Genomic DNA, 27,429 nt, shown 5'->3' with positions numbered 1-27,429 from the left:
AACGATGCATGTATGCCTTTATGTATAGAAGCATAAATCCATACATACGCATATATCTGCACATACGCCATTGTATCCTGAAATTACATTTGTTTCTTTCTGAAAGGTAAAGTGATGGAGAAACCAGAAAGCTCATGAAGTGACACCCCATCCCTGTGTGTCAGTGAGGCAAAGCTGGAACTGAGAATCTCTTTCTCAGCCGTCTGAGTAAAGCAGAACTATTTATTACTTTTGCACATCGACTGAGATTATTTTATGAAAATATTTATTAACAGGTAAATTATTAGAACACCTTTATTGTTTTGCCAGTATCTTAAAGAGGTGACAAATATCTCCATCGTCATTCTTTTCCAAAGCTATCCTATATCCAGTGACAACTATCATTTCTCTTGAGAAATGGCTTTGTATGTACAGCCTCTGTAAAAATTGGTGCATTTATTCTTTGAAGTGTTTGGATGGTAAATTCAGTCACTGCCATTCTGCGAATCCAAAGGCTGGCATCTGTAGCTTAAATGAGTACCCCAGATGTCAGTGCGGATGGGTGGAGAAGGGACCTCCCTCCCCGTCCTCATCAGCTGGCTCTTGCCACCCGCCCAGAGCCACCACTCCCTCCCTCGCCATGTCCCCCACCTGCCCCCACCTCTCTAGGATGCTCCCGGGGCTGCTGTTCTTGATCGAGTTCCAGGCCATTCCGAGGGAGAAGGGTCCGGCCATGGGGTCTTGTGCTGCCAAGTCAGCACTTTCTGCTGCCTGGTGCCTGGTCCCCTCCTCATTGGAGTTGCACCAAGAGGCTTAGATGTGCAGATGATTTTCAGAAAGGGTGAATCTCAGGAACAGATAAGGAACTACCGCCCCAACTCTCCTGGTCTCATCTCGGCTGTGAGCTGCCCTCTCTTCTCTGTCTCCGATGTGGTTCCCCTTTGCAGAGCCAGCCTCTGGGCCATCCCTGCCTCCCCCACACACGTGGGAACCAGCTCGGTCTTGTCTCTCCTGTGCCCTCTGTCCTGCTTCTTTCTGTCCCCATGGTTGTCCAGGGAGGCCATCTCGTCTGAACCAGTTTGCAGGGTGTGTGGCTGCACCCACCCTCCAAGAACGCTTCACTGAGGCTAAGATACGGTTTTGGGGTTAAGTTGGGCTTAAGATGCTGTTTTTTAAGTTTCATAATCCTTGTATCTGGGCTGAATGCCTAAAGCTAGTTGGAGAAGAATGCAATTTTCTGGTTCCTTAATAATTTTTGTAAGTACCACTGCAACCCACCAGATTCCTTGTAATCAGACCTATATCCGAGCCAGTGGAAAGGCTCAACTCTCTAAGTAAATCCTGTTTTCTTTAGACATCTGTGGCTTTTCAGACATCCTCGGATTCAGAAGTTCATATCACCTTATCCACTCCCTGGTACAAAGCGTGGGGTGTCTAGATTCACTGGAGGAGTCACCCCCCCACCCCCCCCAATGCAGCCCCAGGGAACACAAGGTCTGGCAAACACCACTCTTCACTCCAAACACTCAACTCCCACTGCGGCCCTGAGCTTGTGGAGTGTGCGGGGGCAGAGCTGGGAAAGGACTGGGGAAGGAGGTCCTCTCCCTGGGGGTCACCCTCAGCAGGTGGCGGATTCCCACATGGAGTTCTCACTCATGGTTTCGACTCACCCCCTCTATGGATGGCTCCAGCCAAGTCAACAGCCCTCTCTGAAGCTCGACTTCCATCAGCAGCTGGGGATTTCATCTGCCTATACTTGTTTCATTTGCGAGTGTGCTTCCCCCACAGTGAAGGTCACTTTCAGCTCTAACTGGGTGTTTCCCAAGCTTTTTGTGGCTGGGAAATGGATGTCATGTAAACAGCCCTGTCCCTGAGTGGCAGTGGCAAGAAGGCTTCGCACCACCCAGCTCATTCTCAGACCACCACGGCCATGTCCCTGTTCCAGGGATAATTTTTAAAATTCATGAATTGCGATGCTTGCAACTCAAAATCTGCCATCATCTTAGATGAGGAAAAGTTCAATTTCTTCACCCAGAAAAAAAGAGTGGGGATTGCAAAGTAAGACAAGACTGTAAACTCGACTTTAGGAAATGCAGTGCAGAAGAGAAGAAGCTTTTGAGGTCTTTTAGTTTCATCAGTTTATTGGCAAGGCAATGGCTGTGTTGACCGTGTAGTCATCCGGTCCCTAGAGCTGGCACAGAGGACTGTGGAAATGCCGGACCTTCTTCTGTTAGGATCGAGTGTTACTAAATACTGAATGGCTCAGGCAGGCTCTCGTCAGAACCTTGCACTGGGAGGGGACAAGGGAAGTTCAGGGTCTGGGTGTCCCTTTCAACCCCCTGTGAGCCCCCATGTCCACCCCTAGGATGCCCTGTGCACCCCCAGCCAACCTCACGTTCCAGCCTCTGCAAATAATTCTGTCACTTACAGTGATGCTTTAGCAAGAAGAGAGCAATTTAAAACAAAACTTGTTTTGAGCCAAAGATAAAGAGGGCTTACAGAAGAGGAAAGAAAATGACCAGGTTAGACAGAACTGCACCTCTCTTCGCTTTTCTCCACCGCCGCTGTCCGGACGGGGCCTCAGGAATCCTGCAACAGACATGCCTCCACTCCCACGCCAATCCTCTGTTTCGGCCCCTCGGCAACTACCGTCTTTCCAGATTTGACAGAGGAACTGGCTGGGGATACATCAGATGACGCCGGAGATCATGAAAATCTTACTGCAGCTTGAACCGGTTTCACAAATAAGCAGAAAGAAACCTAATCGTCTTTATCCCGCCCAGGTGATATTGCAAACCAGCACACACACACACACACACACACACACACACACACACATTATCAAAATACGGTTGTGTGCATCAGATTAAGATAAAAACAAAATTTACACTCTCTTAAATAATAATATGAATTGCTGAGTCCAGGCGTTTCTGCCCTGTTCCCTGGCATATAGCAGTCCACTGCTCCAGAGGAGGTACCCTGGAGGACACGAGCTTTTACTCCCATCCCTGCAGAGGGAAGGGGCCAACAGTCTCCCCAGATTCACAGTGCAATTTGTGAGGCACCACCTGGCCCTGCTGTCCCTCACAAAGCAGCCATCTTCATCTCTGTCTGACCATCCAGGTTCACAAGGAAAGCTGACTTTGAAGCCCTGGGAGCTGGGAGATGCAGAGGTTGCCTACCTTGGGAGAGCAGGCCCCTAGCTCCTGCCTCCAGTGCAAACGCGGGTGACACCACCTCCTGCGCCAGCTTTTCCAGCGCCCAGGGTGGCTCCTACATGGCCATCAACTCCTCTTTAGTCTAATTCAGCAGTTCTCAAAGTGGGATCCCCGGACCAGCAACAGCAGCATCGCCCCTTACTTATGAGACACGGAACCCTGCCCGCCCCACACCTGCTCACTCACACCCACTGAGCGCGGCCCGGCCACCTGCATTTTCTCAAGCCCTCAGGGCCACGGTGGAGCTCGCTTGATTGCCTCGTCGCACTGCAGCCTCTGGAGGCACAAAAACCAAAAAACACAACAAACAAGTCAGTAGGTCATTGCCCCAGTTCACGGTTGGCTTGAAAGGACTGGGGTGTGGAAATCGTGAAATAACAAGAGCCGGCACAGAATGAACGCGCCCGAAAGACCAGCGTTCTCCAGCAGCCATGTCACCCGCCACCTCTCCCCATGCTCCTTCCTCCCTCCGCAGGGTCGCTGCTTGTTCCAGATGCCACACATCTACGATACAGCTCCCTACTCCTCTCTCATTGTACAGTTTGAGTTTTTGCTTTGTTTTCAGGGACAGGGTCTCTGCTGTCATCCAGGCTGGAGTATGCAGCAGTGCTCATAGCTCACTGCAGCCTTGAACTCCTAGGTTCAAGCAGTCCTCCCTGATCAGCCTCCTAGGTGGCTGGGACTACAGCTGCGTTCCACTGTGCTCTGCTTATCTTATTTTCTGTAGAGACAGGGTCTCGCTATGTTGCTGAGGCTGGCCTGCCTTGAACTCCTGGGCTCAAGCAATCCTCCCACCTTGGCCACCCAAGGTGCTGGGATTATAGCCCTGAGCCACTATGCCAGGCCTACTGTACAGTCTTTTTAAAAAGCCAATATTCCCTAAAGGAAACTTAGGAAATCAAAATGCACTGGTAAGAACTGCACTTGCTTTGTAACTTTGCTTAAAATGTACTGGAGTCTACCTTGAGGCTGCCCCATGTGTTTTAGAATGGGATTTCATCGCTTTGTCCTCTCAACAGCAGGCATGTTTGTAAAACAAATAACCAAAAACACCACAGGGAGTTCTTTTTTTTTTTGAGACCAGGTCTCGTCTGTTGTTCAGGCTGGAGTGCAGTGGTGTGATAATGACTCACTGCAGCCTCAACCTCCTGGCCTCAAGTCATCCTCTCACCTCAGCCTCCCAAGTAACTGAGGCCACAGGCACGCACCATGCCTGGCTATTTTTTTTTTTTTTAAGAGAGAGAGATAGGGTCTCTGATGCCCAGGCTGGTCTCAACCTCCTGCCCTCAAGCAATCCTCCTGCCTCAAGCCCCACAAAGTGCTGGGATTACAGGTGTGAGCTACTGCACCCAGAAGGGCATTTTTAATACAAGAGAATCTCTTAGGAAACAGTATAAAATTATAAATGCCCTATGGATTGTTTTTTGTTTTTGAGACAGGGTCTCACTCTGTCACCCAGGCTGTGAATGCAGTGGCATGATCTCAGCTCACTGCAACCCCTGTCTCTCAGGTTAAAATGATTCTCGTGCCTCGGCCTCCTGAGTAGCTGGGATTACAGGCATGCACCTCCACGCCCTGCTAATTTTTGTATTTTCAGTAAAGACGGGGTTTCATCTTGTTGGCCAGGCCAGTCTTGAGCTCCTGAACTCAAGTAATTCACCAGCCTCAGCCTCCCAAAGTGCTGAGATTACTGCCCTGTGGAATTTTGAACTCCCCACAGAAACACACTCTGATGCATCTCCCCCTTTCGGTTTATGGTAAGCTCATGGATGTCATGGGGAAAAAGCATCTCCTGTGCACTTGGTTTTTAGGATAAATGGATTCTGAAAGCTGGTGGCCCAGCCAGGGTCATCACCATCAGAATCCTAAGAGGCAGTCACGTCTGAAAGTGGCCAGTGCTCTCACTACGTGCTTGTGAAAGTCAGCAAGATAAGATTCCCAACATGCTGTTCACCAGAGACCAACATGCTGTCCACCAGGACCGCTGACTGTCAGGCCAGAGTGCCCATTCCGGACCCCAAGCCTCCTGAATTCCTTCAGAGGGTCCACCCATGCCCTGAATTCCCTCCTAACTGCCCACCTGTGCCCTCGGTCCCCTGGGTGGTGTGGGAACACACACCTGGTGGGTGTGAGTGAGTGTGGCCTATGCTGGTCACGACCTTTACTCTCCCAGAAGATGGACAGTGGGGCTTATCTGGTCCAGGCCATGAGACCTGGCTGGTAGCCTCTGCCATTAAACAACCTCCCAAGCTCATCAGACTTTTCAACGATGTGGCTTCATTCTCATTAAAAACAACTTTTTGGTTGGGCATGGTGACTCACGCCTATAATCTCAGCACTTTGGGAGGCTGAGGCAGGCAGATCACCTGAGGTCAGGAGTTCGAGACCAGCCTAGCCAACATGGCAAAACCTCATCTCTACTAAAACCATAAAAATTAGCTAAGCGTGGTGGGCGCTTGTAGTCCCAGCTATGCGGGAGGCTGAGGCAGGAGAATCACTTGAACCCAGGAGGAGGAGGTTGCAGTGAGCTGAGAACACACCACTGCACTCCAGCCTGGATGACAAAGCAAGACTCCATCTCAAAAAACAAACAACTTTTTAAGGCATAAGTGTGAAGGCAGTAAACATTTTAATGTTTCAAGTTCACTGCAAATGACCATGGCCTTAGGCAGTCACTGGCTGTTTCGTATGACCTTGAAGAGCAAACAGGAGGAGCCAGGGGTCAGTTGCGCTAGGCTTGGCCCTGGGGCCCACCTGTTGGCAGTGGGAACTTGAACTCATCGCCCATCTTTCTCTAGGCCACAATTTCCTTACTGATAACATGGAAGCAGTGCCCCGTGTGGCCGTTGGAGACCCAGCGTGGCAGGCACCGTGGCCTGGTATAACACTGTGTGACCTGGAGGCTGCAGCCACCCTTATTCTGCCACCTGCCCTCCTCTCCTGCCACCTGCCCTCCTCTCCTGCCTGTCCCAAGATGAGCATGCACAGCTTTCTCCAGTGCCCTGCAGAAGGCACCATGGGCTCCCACAGCCGCGGCCCAGGGGATGAAATGACATCATGCTCCCTTACTGAGGCTCCAGTTTGAGTGGTGATACACTGGAAGCCTGGCGATCAATCATCAGACACCCAAAAATGACCGAAGAAGAACCCTCTGGAGCTTAGGCCCCGTGCCCAGCTCGCTGATTCTGAAGAGGCCACGTAACAAAGGCTCATCACCCGAGTGGCGTGAGCATCTACCACATAGAGTTGAACAGTAGCCATCCTATTAGCCAGGGCCAGGCCCTGGAAGGCCTTCTGCCCCAACTGGAAGCCAGCTCTAGGAGCATGGGTCACCCAAAGACACACAAAGGCAAGCTGTAGCCCAGCCGGGGGACCAGTGTGGGGCTCTGGAGGCAGCTGCCTGGGTCACCTCTTGGGTCTGCTGCTTACAGCCCTGTGACCTCAGACAAGCCCCCTGTACCTCCCCTTCCCCAGCCCCTCTCGAAGGGCAGCACTGAGGCTCACGGGAGCACACAGGTGTGAGGTTCTGAACACACCGCCCGGCTCCTAGGAAACGCTAAGTCAACATTGGCCACTGACGATGTCCCAGCTCTTTCCCTTTCATTTCTAAAGCCTAAGGTATGAAGCCACACTTACGTTTAGAATGAGAACTAAAAGGCTGTAATCCATCTTGGTAATTCTAAGCTATTATGATTTTATTACATCACATATCAGAATGGTAGCCATGGTTTATTAAGTGCCACATGCTGGTCACAGTGCTTCATAGGCATCGAAGTATTTGATCTAATAAGTTGGGTATTTTTATTATTAATGTTTCGTTTTTATAGGAGGGGTAACTAAGTCATCTGGTTTCCCTGCTAGTAAGTGGTGGAGCTGGTTCTGAACCCACCCAGACTCTCTTCCCATGGAGCCCACGTTCCTAAGCTCTATCCCATACTGCCTCCTTCTTGACTGAGGGCATCTTGCTACGAAGTGCCACACCTGGAATCATTTTATTAAAAGAAATAGAGAGAAAGAAAATTTTAATTAAGCTCCACATATCGTTCAATTCATCTTAACCTCCTTCTTGTTACATATTAATTTAGAATTACTGCAAAGGAGAGTGAGTGCATTTTCTATAAAGCTACAACATTAAAGGATTTACATTAAATATTTGCAAATCCAAGAACAACATTCACACCCTGCCGATGGGTGTGAGACCGTGGCTCCCCCCAACCCCAACCCCAGTGCTGCTGTCACCTCTCTCTGCCACGAGCTGCCAGCCAGACCGGTGGGCACCACATCCTCAACTTTCAGTCATGACCGTCTAGCCACAAGACTAAAACTCACAGGAGCCGATAACATCTCGCATCCTCCTAAGATAACCTGCATCAACCTTGCCCGTGAGCCAAATTCTGAAGTGTAACGTTGCTTGCCAAGCTTTGTTTCAATGGTGGAAATTTCCATCCCGTAACTCACAAATGTGGATGCTGAAATATAAATAGTTCAAAGATGCAAAGTTTGTCATCCAGTGATCTGAAAGTACTTGAGAGATCTCTCAGAAATAAGACCGTTACCTGTCTTGTACACGCAAGTACACAAGTCTCAAGATAGAGGCATTTAACGTGTCTGAAATTAGTCCTAATACGAGCATGAGTAAGAAACCAGGGGAAGTCTCATGGGTTTGACACAGCAAGGGAAGATCAAAACATACAAAACCATATGAAAATTATCTCAGAGGACAACTCCACGGAGCATGTAGCCCGAAGAGCTCAGGGCATTGAGATTCGAAATCCCCATTTTGTGTGAGAGAGGGCACTCTGTGCTGCCTGGGCAAAGGCCCCGACTGCTTCTGGCCACAGCATCCTCCTCCCTCAAAGAGAATGGGGAGAAAACCTGCCCGCAGGGTTGCTGGGAAGACAGCATAAGTTACCGCTCACAAATTAATGAATACCAAGCTAATACTATTATTATTAGAAGGAGGAATATTTGGCTTCATGAAACCAAGAACACAAAAATCGATGTTTAGCAAAATTTGACCTGTAACATTAAAATGCCTTGAGCACTACTGTGTGCCAGCCCCAGCTGTAGCGATGACCTCTGCTATTCCTCACTCTGACCTCTGAGTCTGGCATTCCGATGAGCCCTGTTCTGCAGATGAAAAAACTGAGATCCAGGGTCAGTTTTCTTAAGAAGAGGTGGAGCTGGCATTCAAGAGCAGGCTGCTTGACCCGGAATCCAGGCTGTTACCATCCCTACCATCCCTCAACCCCCGCTCCATCCATCCACGGTGCTATAAGTGAGGCCAAAGAAACAGTCCTCAGAACCCACCTGCATGAAGCTTAGTCAGAGGCGGCTCATGGGTTTGACACAGCAAGGGAAGATCAAAACAGCCCAGTATCTCAAGCCTCTTGTTTTTCCTCTCTACTTCTCCTATACCAAGCTATTTTTTTGGGGTAAAAGCATATGCTCCTCTACTGTGATTTAGCTTTTTGTGATTCCATTCATTCATTTGCTCACCAGCTCTGAGCCAGGTGCTGACTGGGCAGCTGGGACGCAGGGGTCACTTTGGAAGCTCAGAAGAGAAGCAAAAAATCCCATGCTGAGCGCCATAATCCCATGATGGTAGGGGAAGAGGAGTACAAAGGTAACCGGGAGAGACTCCTGGCAAATGAAGGAAGGCTTCCCCTAGCCTGGGGAGATGAGGTGGGTTCTTGGCAGAGGGTGTGGCCCAAAGAAAACACAAACGCTAGAATGACAGGCAGTTCAGCCTGGCTAGCTCATGGGGAGTGGCTGCAGAGAAGCAAGGCTAGGAGAGGAAAAGGGCTCCAAGAGCTCTTTTGGCCAGGCTAAGCTCTTTGAAACTCATATTCCAGAGACTTAGCCAACTCAGAGATTGCGGTATAGTCCTCAAGTAGCACAGAATGTCCCTTGGAAGAGAGAAGGTGACAAGATGGTGCTACCCGCCTTCCTCTCTAAACCAGATGAAATTCAGGGAAAGGCTGCTGGGTTTGGGCCAGGGCACATGGCACATTTATGACAACTGAAGGGGAGGAGGCCTAGAAGCACAAGGCTGGGTGGCCTCCTGCTCATACCATTCAGGATGCAGCTACTTTCTGGACAAACTCATTTGCAGGTCTTCAGATACAGGAAACCTGCAGCTTCTGCTGTCATTCTCAATGTGAGCTCTGATAAATACAAAACTGAGTGAAAGGGCTCCCCCCTTTTCCACCAGACTTTTAGGCAGAGTACACTCTCGTGCTAGCAACACACATCCTCAACCGTTTTGAGTACCGTAACACCACAGTTGTCATAGATGTCACCTTCCTTCTTGTAGCAAAGCTTTTCATCCACCACCATCTCTGGCTTCCTGTGTCCCCACCTCCCCCCACTGGCTTAGTGGGTTTAGACTTGGAAACTGTCATTTCTATGTGGGCTTTACAGAAATGCCAGCTCCACAGTCACAAGATCAAATAAGCAAGCAGGCAATGAAAACCGAAGACTGAGGAACAGCAAGCCCTTGGGACTCTGCATTTGGTCAGGAGCCCAGGAGGTTGAGCAAAGCGTCTGAAAGACAATGTTTAACACTTCACAGCACACCTAAATTACGCCCAAAGGAACTAGTCCAGCCGGGTGTCTAGAGAAGGCCCTGGTCCCCAGAGACCAAAGCGTGGCACCTCCGACTCCACCGAGGCAGCCCCAGGCCTTCCAGATTCTCAGAGTACAGCTGGTGGAAATGATGTTTATCACATTTGTGGGTTCACACACACAAAAATGTAATCGAGGCCCTGGAAAACACTCCTTAAAGTTCAGCTGTCATCTGTCCTCGCCGCTAACCTGCCCAGGGTAGAAGTGACTCGGCAGGCTGCCGGGAAGTGTGACCTTGCATCATGATCTCCACATTCCAGCGGGCTTAGCGGAGCCCACGCTGCAGATTCCTAAGGGCAATTCCAAGGTTCCAAACCCCACCCTGGCCATTTTTCAGTGCTGACCACGGAGAAGCCTCAGATCTGCTTGACTCAACCCCAGGAGGCCCTGCCTCCCTTACAGCTTCACCCCACGCTGTCAACTAAAAACAAAACCAGGACGTTTTATGAGGAATCAAAAATCGACTATCTCCTAGGAAAACTGTGCCACCTGAAGTAAAGACCTGTAAATCAAAAATAAAACTCAAAGGCCCCCTGCAACCATGAGGATGAACTCCCTCATGGCCAGGGCACTCTAAAATTTAGCCTGAAAGACTAATTCAGGCCATGATCGGAAGTGGGGGTCCGCGGGACATGCCTTATCCTATCCGCTAGCGGTAACAGCAACATAGAACTTAAGTCTGACGGGAAGCGTTTACAGTCTGTTCTCTCTCAAACTTGCTACCTGGAGACCTCATTGGCATGATACAACCTAGGTCTCCACTGCCCCTTATCCTAACCCAGACATCCCTTTCTATGTATAATAACTCAACCAATTAGAAAAAAATTCAAATTTACCTATAACCTGGAAGTCCCCCTTTGGGCTGTCCAGCCTTTCTGGACGGAACCAATGTACATCTTAAAGTATTGATCACTGTCTCATGTCTCCCTAAAAGTATGAAACCAAGCTGTCCCCGACCCCTTTGGGCACGTGTTCTCAGGATCTCCTGAGGCTGTGCCATGGACCACGGTCACTCAGGATAAATCCCTTTAAATGTTTTAGTTTGACTCTTTTCGTGGACAGACTTGTCAGATTTAAACATGTGTCTGGAAGATTCCCGCAGTCCCCCGAAGCTCCTGAAGCCCAGACCCCACACACCCGCGGGCCTACCACACCAGCACTGGCACGCTATTTCCATTCCCGGGGTCTCCCATTCACTGCTCAAGTCTAAAGGGAGGGCAGGCCGCCCCGGGGTGCCAAAACCTCCACCCTCAGGTCCACACTGGGGACTCTTCCTACTGCCAGGGCTCTCAGGCTTCCTGGCCTGGCGTTCCTGGACCCGGGGAGGAGAACACGAGCACGTGCAGGGCGCTGGGATTTGCACAGCCCGGGAGATCCCCTCCGCATAGGACGGCACCTGTCTTAGGGAGGCGGCGACCCCCGCTCGCGGCTGCAGCTGCCTCTTCCCGGTCGGCAACAGCGCCTGGCGCCGGCAGCCAATCGCGCTGCTCCCCGCGCAGCCGCTCCGCCGCGGAGGTTACTAGCGAGCGTTGACCGGGAGTAACCCCGGCGCGGGCGGTGGCGGCGGACAGGCGAGCACTGCGCAAGCGCGGCGGTGCGCACCTGCCCCGCCCACACCTGCGCGCGCGCGAAGGGGTTCGGGTAGCGCTGTTATCTCTCGGGCCTTCAGCGTGGGTAAGGGCGCGAACGTCAGCCTGCGTCCAGGGGCCTGCAGAGCCAGCGCCTGGACCAGCCAGGGAAAGGAGGGGCTTTTACTCGGTATGGAGAGCCCGCGTTAGAGCTGACACTCAGTGGGCACAGCCCGGGCTTCCAGGAGCCTGCACATCACCACCGGCCAGGATGAATCCCGCCCTGGGAGGGAACGTCTGGGTGGAGGCCAGGTGGCCTGATAACTCCAGGGTCAGGGCGGGCAGAGGTGCCCAGCGCAGCCCGCAGCCAGGTATGGGAGCTCCGGACAAAGGACAGAGGCCAAAGATGCCCCATACCTGCACCCATGAAAGAATTCCCTGGAATACGTTCCTCAGGAGGAGAGGTCTTTTGTCAGCAGGGTTTGGGGTTTATGTCTTGGGTAAGGAAAACTCAACAAAGGCCATTTTACCTGGGTCTGAGCGATTGCAGAGATGAGTTCTCAGTGGCCCTTATAGAGGCAGGGATTTGGGACTCCAGGTGTTAAGTTCAGTCCTGGACCTGCCTCCTACCTGCCAGGGGTCCTGGGCAGACCTTTTTCCTCCCTCCACCCTCCTTCCCTCCTGGTGAAGATGGCCACACTGATGTGTGTCCCCATGCTGCTCCCCTAAGGCTTAATGAGGCAAAGTGCCAAATAAAGCAAACAGCATTTGCTCAGTAAACACCAGTTATTTAAAATTTTTTTTTAAAAATCACTTCTCCCAAAACAGTGGGAGGAGAGAAATAACAACTGAGAAATCCCATAAAACTCCTGCCAAAAGGTTTACTTTCAAGTTAGGCAGTTGAGATATAAGACAGAGGGACTTTTTTGGTTGGAAGGCACCAAGTTGCCTTATAACAGTAAAAGGAACAGAAAGAACGTGATTCAGGTTCTGCCCTTCAAGCGAGTTCCACCCTTATCAGTTTACGGACAGCAAGAACCTTCCTGCAGGGGCGCCGGCCCACTGCCCTGCCCCCTACGGCTGCCGCTGTGATGCTCACCTCCCAAGCAGGACTCTGACCTCATTTCCTGCTAGGGCCATGTGCTTCTTATTTCCTCCTCTCAAGGCAGGCCTGGATTGTAATGCATTTGGTTATTGTTCTGTACTTGGCTGGGCTTTTCCCCTTGATTTTTGAGTTCATTTCAAGACCAAGATTACTTGGTCTGCAGAGTTTCAAAAAGCAGAACCTGTATCCACAAATGAACATCGCCCAAATACAGATTTCAGCTCAACAGACAAGCATTTTCTAAGAACCAGAGTTGTGCAAACATAGCCTGATGCCTGGGAGGTGTCAGTTCCTAGTTGCTGGAAGTACTCAGATAGAAGCTGGCTGTCCCTTGTCAGGAACGGTGCAAGAAGGCTCCCTCCACGGGGCAGGAGGGCAGGCTACTGCAACACTATGACTCCTTTTGGCTCCAAGATTTGGACTGTAAATATAGGTCTCAGTTGGATGTAATCACAGCCCTGAAGTCACCATGGCATGTCTTACTTTTGACACCAAATGCCATTTACCCCACAGAGCTTGGAGGTGACAAACAGCACACAGCTGACAAAGTGGGAAGTGAAACTCTTGGCTGCAGGTCAGACTGGATCCCTGGAGGCCCACCCACCACCACCCATGACTGAAAACCCATCTTGATGCCTTCTCTCACAACATGAGCAAAAACAGTCAGCACTGGTACATTTTATTTGAGAGTAAGCTTTCCTATGCAGGTGCTGGAACTTCATCAACATGATTTTGATGGAGAATGCACCTCCGTGACAAATTCCTAGTTTTATAATTTAGTCCTTCAATATATTTAATCTGACCCACATGGTTTTCTTTGATCATAAGCTAATCTGTTGATTCTAGAACTGAACTCAGAAAGAGCAGGTGTATGATTACTAAACATTTTTTCCCTGCCAATTTATAAACAAAAGAAACGGTGTCATGTTCATCAAAATATCACCTTTGGTTATTTCTTGGACTGGTGGATTAGGTTCTGGTTTACAGGGAGGGCCTCCATTTGAGAATGTGAACTTGTCAAGATACAAGCCTATTTGAGGAGGTAGAGGAAAGCAGGCGGGCACCCACCACACAGGTGATAATGACCGTGGTAAGAACGTCCTCCAACAGTTAAACAGTGATGCCAACCCCCATGGAGCAAAGCACAGTCCCACAGAGTCGAACTGAAGGGGCCAGATGGTTCGAGAACAGGAGCACTCTCTGGGAAAACGACAAAAGCATTAACATGTCCAAATAAAAAACCTGCCAATCTGAGGGTGGCAAAGAAAAAAGAAGACCCCAAGGCCAATGTTGGCAGAGCCGCCTGAGCCTTGTTCCGGGAGGCTGCTGCAGCTAACGATGCCATGCTTAGGAGTCACATACCCAGATCCCAGATCCCAGCTGGTGAGGGTTTGGCTTCCCATGCAACATGCTCACAGGAATGTGCTGGCTGGAGGGGGGCATCTAGAGCCCTTGGATGTGAAGGCTGTCCAGGAAAGTAACAAACCCCTTTGGTCTTGCACATAGCTGCTAAACAATCATCTCACATGAACCTGCTGCTTGAGTCTGTCCATTCTCGACATTTTTTCAAAGTCTCTTTGGGGCCCTATAAGGCAGAGGAGTCAGAACTGTTCCAGAAGACCTCATCATCAAAGAAGTGCTGCCCCTCAGGGCCTGAGTGGCAGCCCACCCACCTGCTCCTGGGGGCCACTGAGAACCTAGGAACTGGCCCCGGCTGGGAAGAGAAGGGTTCTCCAGTCCTCTGAATTCCCCAAGGCAGACTCGGGCCTTCAGCTCCTCTTTGTAAATGTCCCAGCCTCAAGCATGCCACCCCTGCAAGTGGCCTGGGGCCACCACACTGCACCAGGAATCAGCTATAGCCTCCAATAAAGGCAAAGGACTAAAAGAAATGTCCTATGGGTCCACAAGAAAGCCCACCTTAGCGTCATAGCCTCGAAGAAGCACAAAAGTCATTCATTCATGCTAGGGGATGATCAATCCCCCTTCAGCCTGAGCACCTGGCCCTCTGAAAAGCCCTAGCAACAGAGTCTCCACACTCTGCCTTTAACTGGGCTGCCTTCTCTCCCTATTCTAGCGGGTTGGATCAAGTCACCAGCACTTGGTTGGAATCCAGTCTTCCCTTAATGGAATTCCTGAAAGGATTTATTAATGGTGCCTTCCACGCACTTTAGCTGGCCTGTCATTACAGGCCTTGTGAAATGGCTATAGAAATTAAGAGAAAGCAACCCTAAATTTGAGAAAGGTGTCCAGAATATTTTTATAGCTTAGAAGCAAACCAATACAGATAATCTGACTTGGCACTGCCCAGAATGTTTAACCTCTTCCTGGTTTTTGGCAAGGATGAGGCTGGAGGGTTGGGTTTCAAGCAGGAGGCGATGTTGCATTCCATCAGAGCGTCACCATGTGGAGGCCACAGCCTGACTGTAGGTTGGAGAGAAAATGCTCTATTTGTTCTCAACCTGAACTTTACCTCAAGGTAATCTTGGGGGGTGAGTTTAATTTCTGAGAATTGCTTCAGCTGTTGGAGAGGAAGCACGCCACTCACATCAGCCTCCTTCCTGGTAGGGAAACAGGAGCCAGAGCCTCTCCAGAGGGACAGGAAATCCCTATAAATGGCCAACGGCCGCTGACATCCAAGCAGGCCAATTAAAAGGAAAATACATTAGTTTACAGCCAAGGCAACCCCACACCATTTCATAACACAGGGCTAGGAACAGCTGTGCCTTGGTGGTCCAGTCTTGTGCCCACGTCAGGGCTGAGCACTTGCTAAGCTCCTTTTTGGCTTGAAATCCCACAGACCTGGTTCTGAGTCCCTTCCTCACTACTCCTACAACCCTGGTCGCGCCTCTGAACCTTACATCACAGTTTTCCACATGGAGAATGCACAGATCCCTCCTGAATTGGGCCCATGAGCCAGTGGATTGAAGAACGGCTCTCATTCAGTCAACCACACATGGAAACCACCAGGATCTCCTAGGGGATGGGCAGTGGATGAGAACCCAAGCATTCCATGTGTTCATTGTGGCCAATCATATCCTAATAAAATAAGATCCTTGTATAAATGTGCTCTGAAGGCAGCTTACAATAAAAGCCACTCATCCCCATCATCTTTACCTAAGAAAAATTTTAGGCTGGGCGCGGTGGCTCATGTCTGTAATCCCAGCACTTTGGGAGGCCGAGGCAGGAGGATCACAAGGTCAGGAGTTTGAGACCGGCTTGGCCAACATAGTGAAACCCCATGTCTACTAAAAATACAAAAATTATCTGGGCATGATGTTGGGTGCCTGTATTCCCAGCTACTTGGGAGGCTGAGGTAGGAGAATCGCTTGAACGCAGGAGGCAGAGGTTGCAGTGAGCCGAGACCATGCCATTTCACTGCAGCCTGGGCTACAGAGTGATACTCCGTCTCAAAAAAAAAAAAAATTATTCTGTGAATTTACTCTTAACCACTTTCCTAAATGTTCTCATCATAGTGTCTACCCTGTAGGAAGCAAAGGCCCTTTCAAAAGAGTCACACCTAACGGTGAGGAGGAACAACTAAACCAAGCCTCTCTGATCCGTCCCCAGCACACTTTGTGTGACAGCACCCAAGCTGATATTGTTCTGAGCCATTTGTCCCATCAGCACAAGCTACGTGAATGAATTCCTTGAGGGAGAGTAATTACTGTATCAGAAGCCGGGGAAATTATCCTTGAGGTGTACCTCTCTCTCCTGAGAATAGTTCCTCTCACAATTATGTTCTCTGCTAGAAATCTATTATATGATGTAGTTTTTCCTCCAAAGACATCATTAATCATATGGTGAAAATGTAACTACAATTGAAAATACAAGATGTTTTGTTAAACGCCATATTCGATGTTTAGTAATCATCAAGCTCAAAACTTTTAACGAATCAGTGCTTGGCGTCCCCTTAAAAATACCACTATTGTTTCCCACATCACCTTTCTTGCAAGGATTGTAAAGTCCTCTTTAAAATCATTACATAGGAGTTCATAAAGTTATTCTGGTCTAAATGCCCAGCTTTGCTATGGCACTCTATGTTGAGTTCGTATCACAGCACCACATTTTGGGAGAAATTGTGTGAGAAAGAGTCTTTCCTGGAATCAACTAAAGTGGTCCAGTGTCTTTGTAATGGGAAGGAACTTGGACTGCCAGTCAGAACAGCTGGGTCCCAGCCCAGGCTCTGCCTTTGAGCAAATCATCTCTGTGCTTGAGCTCCTGTCTCCTTTGCCCTATTGTGAAGCATGGGACCAGGCACGTTCAAAACTCCTTCACCTCTTACCTTCGGACGTCCAGCCTCAGTGTGATCATTACAATTCACTCAATGCATCCAACTGAATTTTTAAAAGTTGAAAACAATGGACTTGATACAGACAGCAAAATGAATACACTGAGAGCAGTCAGAGAAGTAGCCCCTGCCCCAGCGTCACACAGAGATGATGCCAAATACAAACTCTGTCACCATGAGAGGAGAGAAATGCAGAGTGTGGCTGGGCTCTCAGCCTAACCTAATCACAGCTGGGGACTGAGACCACCACCAGCAATCGGAGGGGCAAAAACAGGAGAGGGGGGAAACCCATGCATGGGAGGGGCAAAAGAGGCCGACTTGGAGGACCAGCAGACACAGAGGCGAACCAGGAGGGTGGCGACCCGTGTGGGCGAGGTCCAGTGGGGTGCAGCTTCTCCTGCAGCCCCAACGCAAGATCCACATTTAGTGTGCCCTTTTATTGATTGTCCTGGCTTTTAGTTGGGGAACCCAAGTTTGCAGCCAACTGGACGCAGCACCCAAGAGCAGGCTGGTGATGGGAGAACAGTGGGCACAGAGAGGACTTTGGCATCGAACTCCCTTCGGCAGGAAAAACTCTTCAGCAGCAGCAACCAAACCACCAACAGCAGGAACCCTGTGGGCACCAGAGCCTCCAGGAAGAGCTCTGCTTCCCTGCTGGCTGTGGACCCGGCACCCCATAAGGCCCTGCGCTAGGCAAGGCATGGCCACCGTGTTGGAGTGCGCAGAGCTAGAAATTGCTGCCTTCATCCTAGGCCTGCCCCTCTAGAGCCCAGGAGCATGGGCAAGTCCCTTAATCCCCTTTGCATCAGTTTCCTTTCTAGTCTGTGTGCTGGAATGATAAACTATCTAGACCGAATTGCAGGCACCAGGAACAGAGGAAAGGATGGGGCATGCAGGGGAGGAGGAGCAGGGAGAGGGAAGACAGACGCAGGTGCCGCTATGGCTAGGAGGGCAGTGAGGAGGAAGCCAGACAGCAAAACTACCCTTGGCCCCGGTGGAAACCAGCAGCTGGAACACACCAGACACATCCTGTCAACCTCTCTGGCTCCACCCATTTCCGACTCATGGGCAGGTCCCTGGGGGCCCATTTTGGGCTCCTCCCCTGCCTGGGCCCACAAGGTTACTGTAGGGCAAGTCTCTATCTGGTGGCCACCCACCCAGGCTGCGCTTCTAAGAATGGACAGTTAGGGCTCCTCCCAGCTAAGAGCCATTACTTGCTGGCTAACTGTGATGATTCATGTGATCAGTTTAAACACGTAGAGAATATAAGGGTGACAGGTCACATTCTGGGTGACGTGGTCTGGCTCTGTGTCCACACCCAAATCTCATCTTGAATTGTGATCCCCACATGTCAAGGGAGGGAGTGGGTGGCAGGTGATTGGATCATGGGGGCGGTTTCCCCACGCCGTTCTTATGATAGTGAGGGAGTTCTCATGAGACCTCATGGTCTAAAAGTGTGTGGGTTCTTTCTCTCTCTCTGTCTCTCTCTCTCTCTCTCTCTTTCTCTCTCTCTCTCTCATGCCATCATGTAAGATGTGCCTTGCTTCCCCTTCACCTTCCTCCATGATTGTAAGTTTCCTGAGGCCTGCCCAGCCATGCAGAACTGTGAGTCAATTAAACCTCTTTTCTTTAGAAGTACCCAGTCTCAGGTGGTTCTTTATAGCAGTGTGAAAACAGATTAGTACACTGGGTAGGGGAGTGATACTCTTCACTTGCAAACACTGGCTACACCTGTGTGCCAGGCTTATGCCAACACATTTCAAACCCAGATGCCACCAGTTTTCAGATGCCTACATTTCTGCATCACAACCCATCTTAATTTTACAAGACACCCTCCCCAGCATTTTCCACTATCATAACATGTCCAAGGCCACGCATAACAGACAGAAGTCGCTCTGTGTTGCTCAGTGCTTTGCCAGTTTGTCTTTATAGACAAATGAGGCCAAAACATGGCACGGTGTCCTGGTTTCTTGATACATTTTTCTATAAAATCTTTCTGTAAGTTGAGAAGGAGAAGGCTATAACCCTATGCTGAAATTTCAATAGGATCAAAGGAGTGGGCCCACATCTGAGCCTTTCACAGAGCTGCTTTCTTAACAAAACAGGCTGGTGTGCTCTGAAAATGCAGATATCGCATCACAATGCTATACCGTTGTCTGTTGAGAAGGTAAAGAATCTGTTTCTGGTTGTGCAAACACAGACATACAGTTTTCCAGCCACCAACTGGTCCACCAACAGGGACCACTCTGTCGAGGCTCTAAAATTGTGATTGCAGTGAAGACTAGACTGCCCATGCCAAGGGTCTCAAAGACTTAGCTTCAAGAAGGTAGAAAAACAAAATATAATAGGGAAAAGAAGAAAGACAACTGAAAATTTAAAACAGGAGTCTTGGTTGGTCCTCTTCAAAGTGAAAGAAGATTCGAATCCAGTTTTAAGTTCAAAGTCCTAAAAAAATTAGAATATTCCAGGGGTACCTCAGTCATTTGTATTATTCCAAAGTCCTCATGGATTTTCAAGTTGCTTTCCGTGATTCGCAGAAACTAGGGACCACAGTTTATTGATGAAGTCTGACATGTCCTCTCCCTATCAGCTTCCCCCACCCACCTGTACGATCCACTTAGGAGCAGACGAGGAGTGCATGGAGCAGAAGGAGATGAAGGATAAATTCCACAAGAAGAAACAGATCAGGCTGGCAAAAAAACACACCAACCCAGGGTGGCATTAACCCCACAAACTTCCAAACTCTAGAGCCAGAAAAGGTTGCTGAGAAAACTCAAACCACCGCTCATCAATTCCCTGTAACACGCAGTATGCTGGTGGCAAACTCCTGCATTTGGTGGCGTTTCAGAGACCTCCTCAGCGCCATCCTCTCTGTTTTCTCTACTTTTATTGATACAGCTCATTTTACAACAGTTTAATTTTCTTTCTAGCCCACCGCAACCACCCACAAAAGAATCCTTTCAAGATGGGTCTCTGGAGAGGTCAGTCTAGGTCACTGGCCACTTTTTAAAACTTTTTAATGCTTGGGAGGGGGCATCTGTCTCCCATTTTGCTCCGGGTGGTTGAAAAACAGTTCCAACTTGAAAGATGGACATAAATGAAAGCCACAAAAGAGGACTCTCTGAGCACATGCCAGGAACAAGCACACTTGGACACCGGTCAATCTTTGTGAAATTCTCCATAGTGACATTGTAGAATTTCAGAGCGACCGTGAACTCTGAGATCACCAAATCCAACCTGTTCATTTTATAGGTGAGGTAAACTCAGGCAGAAAGCAACAGAATAAACTGACCACAGCAGGGACGGCGCTGGGAAGAGAAGCTCAGCCTGCCAACCTCCAAACCCCAATTCTGCCCCAACAACCTGTTGCCTCCTTCAGAGGCTCCACCCAGCTTGATACACAAAGCAGCCACCCTCCCTACCTTTCTTCCTCCACCAGGGTCCTTCAGGAACTGAGTAGGAAAGGTCCCTGAATTCAATGTTCACAGCTGCCCTCCGAGGCAAGGAGGAGAAGCGCTGGGCTTCCGTGAGGATGTTGTCCACTTTCTTCAGATGCCCATTCAGCAGGTCCGTCTCAGCGGCCTCCATGCTGCCAGACACCACCTCATCCACCGAGACACATACCGACTTGGGCTCTGTCATCTCTGCAGCGTAACTGCTGGCATTCTAGAAAAACCAGAGGAAGCATCAAGACATGTTATAACCTGCATCAAGAGAAAGAACATGGAGAGATTCACCATCAGGCTCAGGGTCATTGGTTATTAATAGCAACACTTCTTTCACTGCAAGAGTGCCTTTAGCCCCAGGAGAAACGTGCCTACCTAGAGGAATTTATTATCTCTGTCACACTTTTTCTTCTATTCAAAAATGCTGCTGGGCATGGTAGCTCACGTCTGTAATCCCAGCACTTTGGGAGGCAATGGCGGCGGGCGGATGACCTGAGCTCAGGTGGAGAAACACAGTCTCTACCAAAAAAAAAAATTAGCCGGGTGTGGTGGCGCATGCCTGTGGTCCCAGCTACTCGGGAGGCTGAGGCAGGAGAATCGCTTGAACCCAGGAGGCAGAGGTTGCGGTGAGCTGAGATTGTGCCACTTTACTCTAGCCTGGGCGACAGAGTGAGACTCCATCCCCCAATAAAAAAAAAAAAAAAAACACTTAAGGTAGTGTTACGCTACAAGTCTTACTCTGGAATCATAAAATCTAATCACAAAACTATAATAAATGAATTATCACTTGCCTCAAAGAAGAATACACTGGCCACCATAAGCAATGATCTATTTACGGTCCCCTCACTTTAAAAACCTCAATAAAGGCACACCAGGTGCCTAAGAAATAAATAACCGAAGAAGTTTTATTTGCACAGAGCTGTTTTGCGCCTTTCTTGTGTACTCTCATAAAAAGTATCTCAGAAGCGATGATGTCACCTGAGTAGCTGAGGTTTGTGGGGTTGGCCTTGTGTCTTGCATTTAAAATTTCCAAATCACTTACAACGCTACTCTCCTGCTACATCTTCATAACAGCACTGTAAAGCTGAAATGGTTAATATTTTTAAATCTGTGAAACAAACAAGAAAACTGAGACACAGACAATTTAAGGAACCTGTTCGGATTCCCACAATCAAGTGAGTAGCAGAAGTGATCCCAGAATTTGAGTCATCAAAAAAAAGGTAGGTGTTCATTTCACTGCATCACGAGGGTACCTAATCTTTCGTAGCTAGCATTGGCTTTTAAAGCTTCCATTGGGAGTCAAATGAACTGTAACCACTTGCCAAGAACCCAAAAGTATCTATGCAAAGAAAGGAATATCCTTTTTTAATGGCCTGGCAACCGTGAGCAAATCAATAAGCCTCAGGTACCTCCAAAACACAGAAGCAGCCTTGGGGAGCAAATTGCTGTGCTTTTTCTCGCTGTCTTCCAAATCGAGAGAGAACATCCCACAGTGCCAAAAGCACACACACCCCTCCCAGGCATCGCCTACCTCTGAGGACCTTCACAGAATCAAAACTTAGCTCCTGAGCTATAATATTGTGTGGATAAAACTGCAGGTGCCAAGTGAAACTCTGACAAAGCTGAGCTTGGTCTGCTGGCCCTGCACACGCAGGATACATTGGATACCAGCATATGTGGGTTACCGCATTCCCGAGCAGAGCTGGGAGGGTCTGTGCGTGTCTGACAAGGGGACTCCTCACTCTTAGGGCTCTGGAGCAATGACAAGATGCAGACCCTGAGGGAGCGGCCCTGAAGCCTCCTCCCAGCTGGTCCTGTTGCCCCTGCGGCAGGGCCTCTTGAAGGAGCCGTTGCCCCATACCTTTCAGCCTGCCCTCTGGGGTCCCATGCTGCCCTGTGCCCCTCAGCCTGACCTCTGGGGCCCCGTGCTGCTGCCCCAGGTGTTTAGAGCTCACTGGGATTCCAAAAGAGCCCCAAAAGCACCAAATCTGGGCTTTGAAGGGGGGATGTCAAGAAAGCTGTGGAGAAAGACAGTGCCCTCCAGGCCTGGTCCCCAGTGTCCATTTCCATCCTCACCTCGCCACACAAGTGAAGACACAGCATGTGCTGGGTCCTACCCAATCCCGCTGGCAGACGCGGGCTCTGCCATGGGACCCCCAATGGCTGTGTATGCAGTTGGGGCAAAGCATAGGGGGATTGAGCAACTCCTTCCCCATCATGGGCCCCCTCTACCTCCACCCCAGGAGCCCAGCTGCCACGTACCATCCGCATCCTCTTTCCAGGCACCCACTGCAGGTATGGGGCCCCTGCTGAAGCCCAGGGACAGGTGCTTCTTTCTTGTGGTTGAAGCCCACGCTAATAGGGGGTGAACAACCCCCACGCCACCCATCTACGTTATCATGAGGGCCTGACTTTCTCTGCTAGACTCACTATCTGCTCACTCACTCACTCTTTCACTTATTCATTGGACAAACTGAGCACCAGATAAAGCCCTGGGGTCAGCAGTCAGCCCGACAGAGATGGCCCCTGACCTAGCAAGTTCAAGTTCAAGATCTGGCCCCGGGCAAGAAAACAGGCAACTAATTACACTAGGCCAAGGCAGGAGCCAGGCGGAAAGCATGAGTGCCTCCGGATCGTTGAGAAGCTCCGCTGTGCTTCTGTGATGCCTTGGTTATTTTCTTCTGGGCAGTCGCCTTGAGGACCCTCGGTCAGTGCATTTTCCCCGTATGTGCCTGTGATTGGCTTCTTTCATTTTGAGGAAGACCAGCTAATTACAATAGGTCAAGGCAAAAGCCAGGCTGAGAGCAGAATATGAGTAACTCAGAAGGGATATCTAATGCAACACAGACCCCGAGATGGGGAGACGCGGGACGACGTCTTTCTGCAGAAATAGAATCTTAGCTAAGTTTAACAAGGCGAGAGGGAGGGGTGCTGGCTCCTGGTGGCCTCTGCTAGGGAACAGCATACACAAAGTCCCAGCAGCACGAGAGAGTGGGGTATTCAGAGACCTGTAAGAAACGCAGGGGCTGGACTGTGGATTTGGGCACGAGGGCAGGGGCTTTAGAGTAAGATGAGACTAGAGGGGCAAACAATGTGCCCGTGGTGAAGGGCTTGCCGACTTGATTAAGGGTTTTGCATTTTATCTAGAGCTCTTTGGGGAGCCCTGAGGGAATGACAGGACCAGAACGGCAGAAGTGTCTCCTGCTGTGAACCAGGTGGGGTAATGCTGGCCTGAAAATGAAGCGTAGTGGGGCTGAAGGCAAGGGGACAGGCCAGGAGGACAAAGCTGAGTGGCTAAACTGATCTGGGAGTAAGAAAGAGATAAGCCAGAATCAAGTAGTTGTAATTGAAAGTATTAATTAATAATGGCTTGTGCATGCTGGGTAAGTGATTATAAACAACGGTGGCTATTGACCCAGCAATTATCATGTGCCTATCAAACTGTAGCCTGTATAGATTATGCCTCTTATTACCCCCACAACTCTACCAGGGACAGGGGTGCTGCGGGGTGGGACGACCACCTCCGGTTCAGAGGAGGCATAGAAAGCACAGAGACATTGTCTGACTTGCCCAGGACCCCATGATCAGGGTGTGGCCAGGCTGGACCCTGCTATGAGAGGCTTCCAAGTCTGAGGCCACAAGCCCCTGTAGCAGCCCTTGACTGTTGCTTAGCCTTCCTTGGGTGAGTTGTGGGTGTTTCGGTGTCTTCCCAGCCCTTGTCCATTATAGGAAAATCCACACCAAAGAAATCATGCAGCCCCAGCCCAAATAAACCAACAGCAAAGCAATGCATACAGCTGACCACCTTTCCTCCACGGCTCCAGCAGCCTCACCCAATTAATAAAATCATGGAAACTGTGTGATGCGAGGCAGTGGCCTGTCAGTCCGAAATAGACCAGCTCTCTGGAAACACATCCTCCGATGAGAGCTGCCGGCAATGTAGGTTACAGCGAGCTTCTCCTTAGCCTCCTGAGCTCATTAAAATTAAAGCAAATGCCTCTTCTCTCATTTTTTCCTCTCACTCTTCTGTTTCCCTATCCTACCGAAGCGTTGTCTTTGACCTTCCCCCACGCCCGCACCGGGCCACGTACGATTTGTGCGGCACAATACATTGTAAGTCATAGTAAGTTCATTCATAGATGTGGAATGCCACAGAGACCCTGTTTGGATCATTCCTGGCTGCTGTTCATGGGAATATTTTCCTGGGCACTGAGCAGAGTGGCCCGTGATTGCAGTTTGAATCCTGGGCAGATAGAGATGCCTATTTAGCTGGGGAGGGTCAGTAAGCCACCCCCAGGGCATGGTGAGCTGCATTCACTCCATTTGCACCAGGGACACAGAGATAGAAACTTTTTCTCCCAGCCTCATGAGGGAGTCAGGAACAGGAAGAGGAGCCAGTCAGCAGCACACAGCATGCAGCTCTCTATCGTCTCTCTTTGGTTCACTGCTGCCAGCCTGGGTACCCACCTAAGCATCCTAAGCACATAAGAGGAAAATGCACTGACCAAGAGTCCTCAAGGCAACAGCCCAGAGGAAAATAAACAAGGCATCACACCCTTAACTGAGCTAGAGGCTGTATTGTGCTGGAGGGGTTCCTCGGAATCCCAGAACAGCTCCAAACATTACCCTCCCACTGGAAACATTTGCCACCCCTTGTGTGCCCACTGACCCCAGCATGCTCCCCCAAGTGCCTGGCTCAGTCCTAGGCACCTCCTTTGACTCACAACTCAGAGGGCCCACACCAGGATGGACCCCAGAGCAGGAGTGAAGGAAAAGCAAAGCTTCAGATCCTGGGTATCTCTGAACGGCTGTTTATGACTTGAACAGAATTTATTTTATTTTAAATTTATTTTCCTTTAACCCTACAGCCTCCAGAATTCCCAGGTGGTCTCTCATTCAAGGACCAGCTGGGGCCTAACTCTGCTTAGCTTCTAAGATCAGACTAGTGCTTTCAGGGTGGGACAGCTCTGCATGGTTAGAAATGCTGAAACTTTTTTAAAGTACCAAGTTTTCAGGGAGGAAAATAATTTTCAAAGCAAAACAATGTTCTCCAAAACAATGAGCCCCGCCATTAGAGTTTACACGTAACAAAACAGTTGAGCTGTGGGGGCTGTATCAAATCATAATATACCATTAAAAAAATCTTGGTATTAAAAATCTGGATCTTAAAATATCGGATTCATTACTTTTCCATATGTACAAGCCACCTTTGCAGCTCTAAAAGGATTTCAAGAATCACCTAGCATCTAATACAAGATCTATAACTTTTTCTACCTGCAGCTAACATCAATAATCTTAGTTTTTTCCATTGCCAACCTCATTTAGGAATCTGAATAGATGAACAAGTGCAAAAGGCAGAATTTCCAACTGTGGCCCAAAGATTCAACCAGAGTAAAGCAAGTGTCACCGGGAGGGAAATGGCTTTTCCGTTTTATTCACTGCCTCTTCTATGGAGAAGCCACGCAGGGACGGCAGGGCAGCCCAGAGAGCGGAGGCAGCCTGCGGGTCTCCCGCCCCGGCTCTCCCCTCCTCCACCCACCGCCTGGACGGGTCTGCGGCCCCATTCTATCGTTTACACAAAATCATTATATAATGAGCTGGCGAGGCTCCGTATGTTCTACAGTAACCTGTTTGGAATCATAGGATGCAGTTGTCACAGCGGAGCATGCGCAGAAACCTGGCTACGTTTTTTTTTTTTTTTTTTTTTCTCTTGCGCTCAAGGCAAGAGGTAACTGTCGGTCAAATCCTGCTGAGCCCTGCTGACTTCAAACACAGGATGCTAAAAATGAAATAGAGGGGAGGGGCGGGGTGAGCCCCGCAGCGTGCCATGCACTGTGGGCTTGCAGCCCCGGGGAAGTGACTATCCGGGTAGTAACTACACAGATACACGGCGTGGAATACGGAAGACTTTCCATTTGTTCTTTAGCTGCCTCTGCGATGTTGGAGTGCTGGGCGTAGGCATGAAGGGCCCTAGGATAAGGTGAGGTGGGTGGCTGGGGGCCTGATGTTTGGTTCGTTGTTTATTTCTAATGCCAGAAAACCAGCAACGGGAGACTCCTGACCACTCCTGGGAACAGCGCTTGCAGTCACCGTGTCCAGCAGTGAACTCGCCGACACCCCGACATCCCTCTCCGGAGCCGGGGAGGGGGGAAGTGAGATGCGCGTCCTTGTCGCCACCGCGTCTCTCTCTCCGGCGCGCACGGAAAGGCGGCCGGCAGGATCCAGGCTCGCCCCTCTCGGTGTCCCCCGGCCTTCACCGCCCCCTCCCCGAGTGGGTCCGGGAGAGGCGTCCCCCAGAGTGCAGGCGCGGGCTCCGGCTCTCCGGGGGCAGCTCCCTCTTTTGTTCCCCTAGACCTTGCCTGGCGTTCCCGGGGATGGCGCGAGAACTCCCCGCTCCCCAAGCCCACAGCCGCGCGCGCGCGCGGGGCTCCCCCTCTTCCCTCCGGCCCAAGCTGCGCTCCCTCCCCAGTCTCCAGTGCGCTCTGGGTCCCCAGGGCCGCACGCCCCCCGCCCGGAGCCCATCAGGTCAAGGCCATTGGTCCACTTGTAGGGCTGCTCGCTGCCCTCGCCCCACTCCCGGCTCCTCCACCTTGTCCGTGTTCCTGGCCAGCGCGAGGGGCATCCCAAGGCTCCAGGTGGCCCGGGCGGAGAGGCGGAAGCAGCGATTGGAGCCGGGCGCCTCGATGGGGTGCCCTGGGTCAGCGCCCAGAGGACGCGCTCCAGGGAAGGGTGTCAGGTCGAGCGTGCGAGTCTTTGTGTGTTTCCTGCTCTCCTTGAAAATAAAACCGAGCCTGGCTGGCGAAGGATGCGTTCACTCACCATGGCGGTGCCGACCGAGAAAGCGGCCATCAGACAGGCCATGCCCCGGGGGCGGCGGCGGCGGGGACGAGGCTTGGGCTGCGGGGCCGAGGCTGCGCTAGCTCCCGGCTCGGCCGATGCGCTGGGTGCGGGCTGCGCTCCGGCTCAGGCAGGGATCCGGCTCTGGCTCCGGCTCCGGCGCGCCCGGCCCCGCCCCGCGCGCGCAATTGGCCGGCACCGAGGGGGCGGGCGGGCCGGCAGGTGCGCGTGCTCTTGTTTTGCTCCTGCGGGGGGCGGTGGACCCGGCGCCTTTCCGGGAGCCGCCCGGGCTGAGGCCTCGCAGGCGCCGTGGGAGCCCCCTGCCACCCCGGAACCCCTGGGTCTCGAACTCGCGGGGGCT

At 50.7% G+C, this 27,429-nt stretch overlaps 1 protein-coding gene across 4 annotated transcripts in view; it reads right to left on the bottom strand.

Moving 5' to 3' along the window:
- ABCG1 (ATP binding cassette subfamily G member 1) overlaps positions 1-27,196 on the bottom strand; it is a 78,177-nt gene extending 50,981 nt beyond the window's left edge. For 2 of the 4 annotated variants that reach the window (XM_064380174.1, XM_064380175.1), the window contains exons 1-2: positions 27,051-27,196; positions 20,208-20,451 (exon numbers count right to left, since the gene is read on the bottom strand). In XM_064380174.1, the coding sequence (XP_064236244.1) occupies positions 20,208-20,451; positions 27,051-27,092 (286 nt within the window). In that variant the 5' untranslated portion in view covers positions 27,093-27,196. Of the gene's footprint in view, positions 1-1,649; positions 5,615-20,207; positions 20,452-27,050 lie in introns of those variants that run through there. The other 2 variants (XM_021669427.2, XM_064380176.1) reach the window with 2 other exon arrangements.
- Between the last annotated feature and the right edge of the window lie 233 nt (positions 27,197-27,429).

The sequence above is a fragment of the Aotus nancymaae genome, unplaced genomic scaffold, assembly GCF_030222135.1.
Source record: "Aotus nancymaae isolate 86718 unplaced genomic scaffold, 86718_ANA_hifiasm-v0.15.2.pri h1tg000022l_1, whole genome shotgun sequence".
Lineage (NCBI taxonomy): Eukaryota > Metazoa > Chordata > Mammalia > Primates > Aotidae > Aotus > Aotus nancymaae.
The sequence above is the reverse complement of the archived record's forward strand: the minus strand, read 5'-3'. Positions and strand labels throughout refer to the sequence as shown.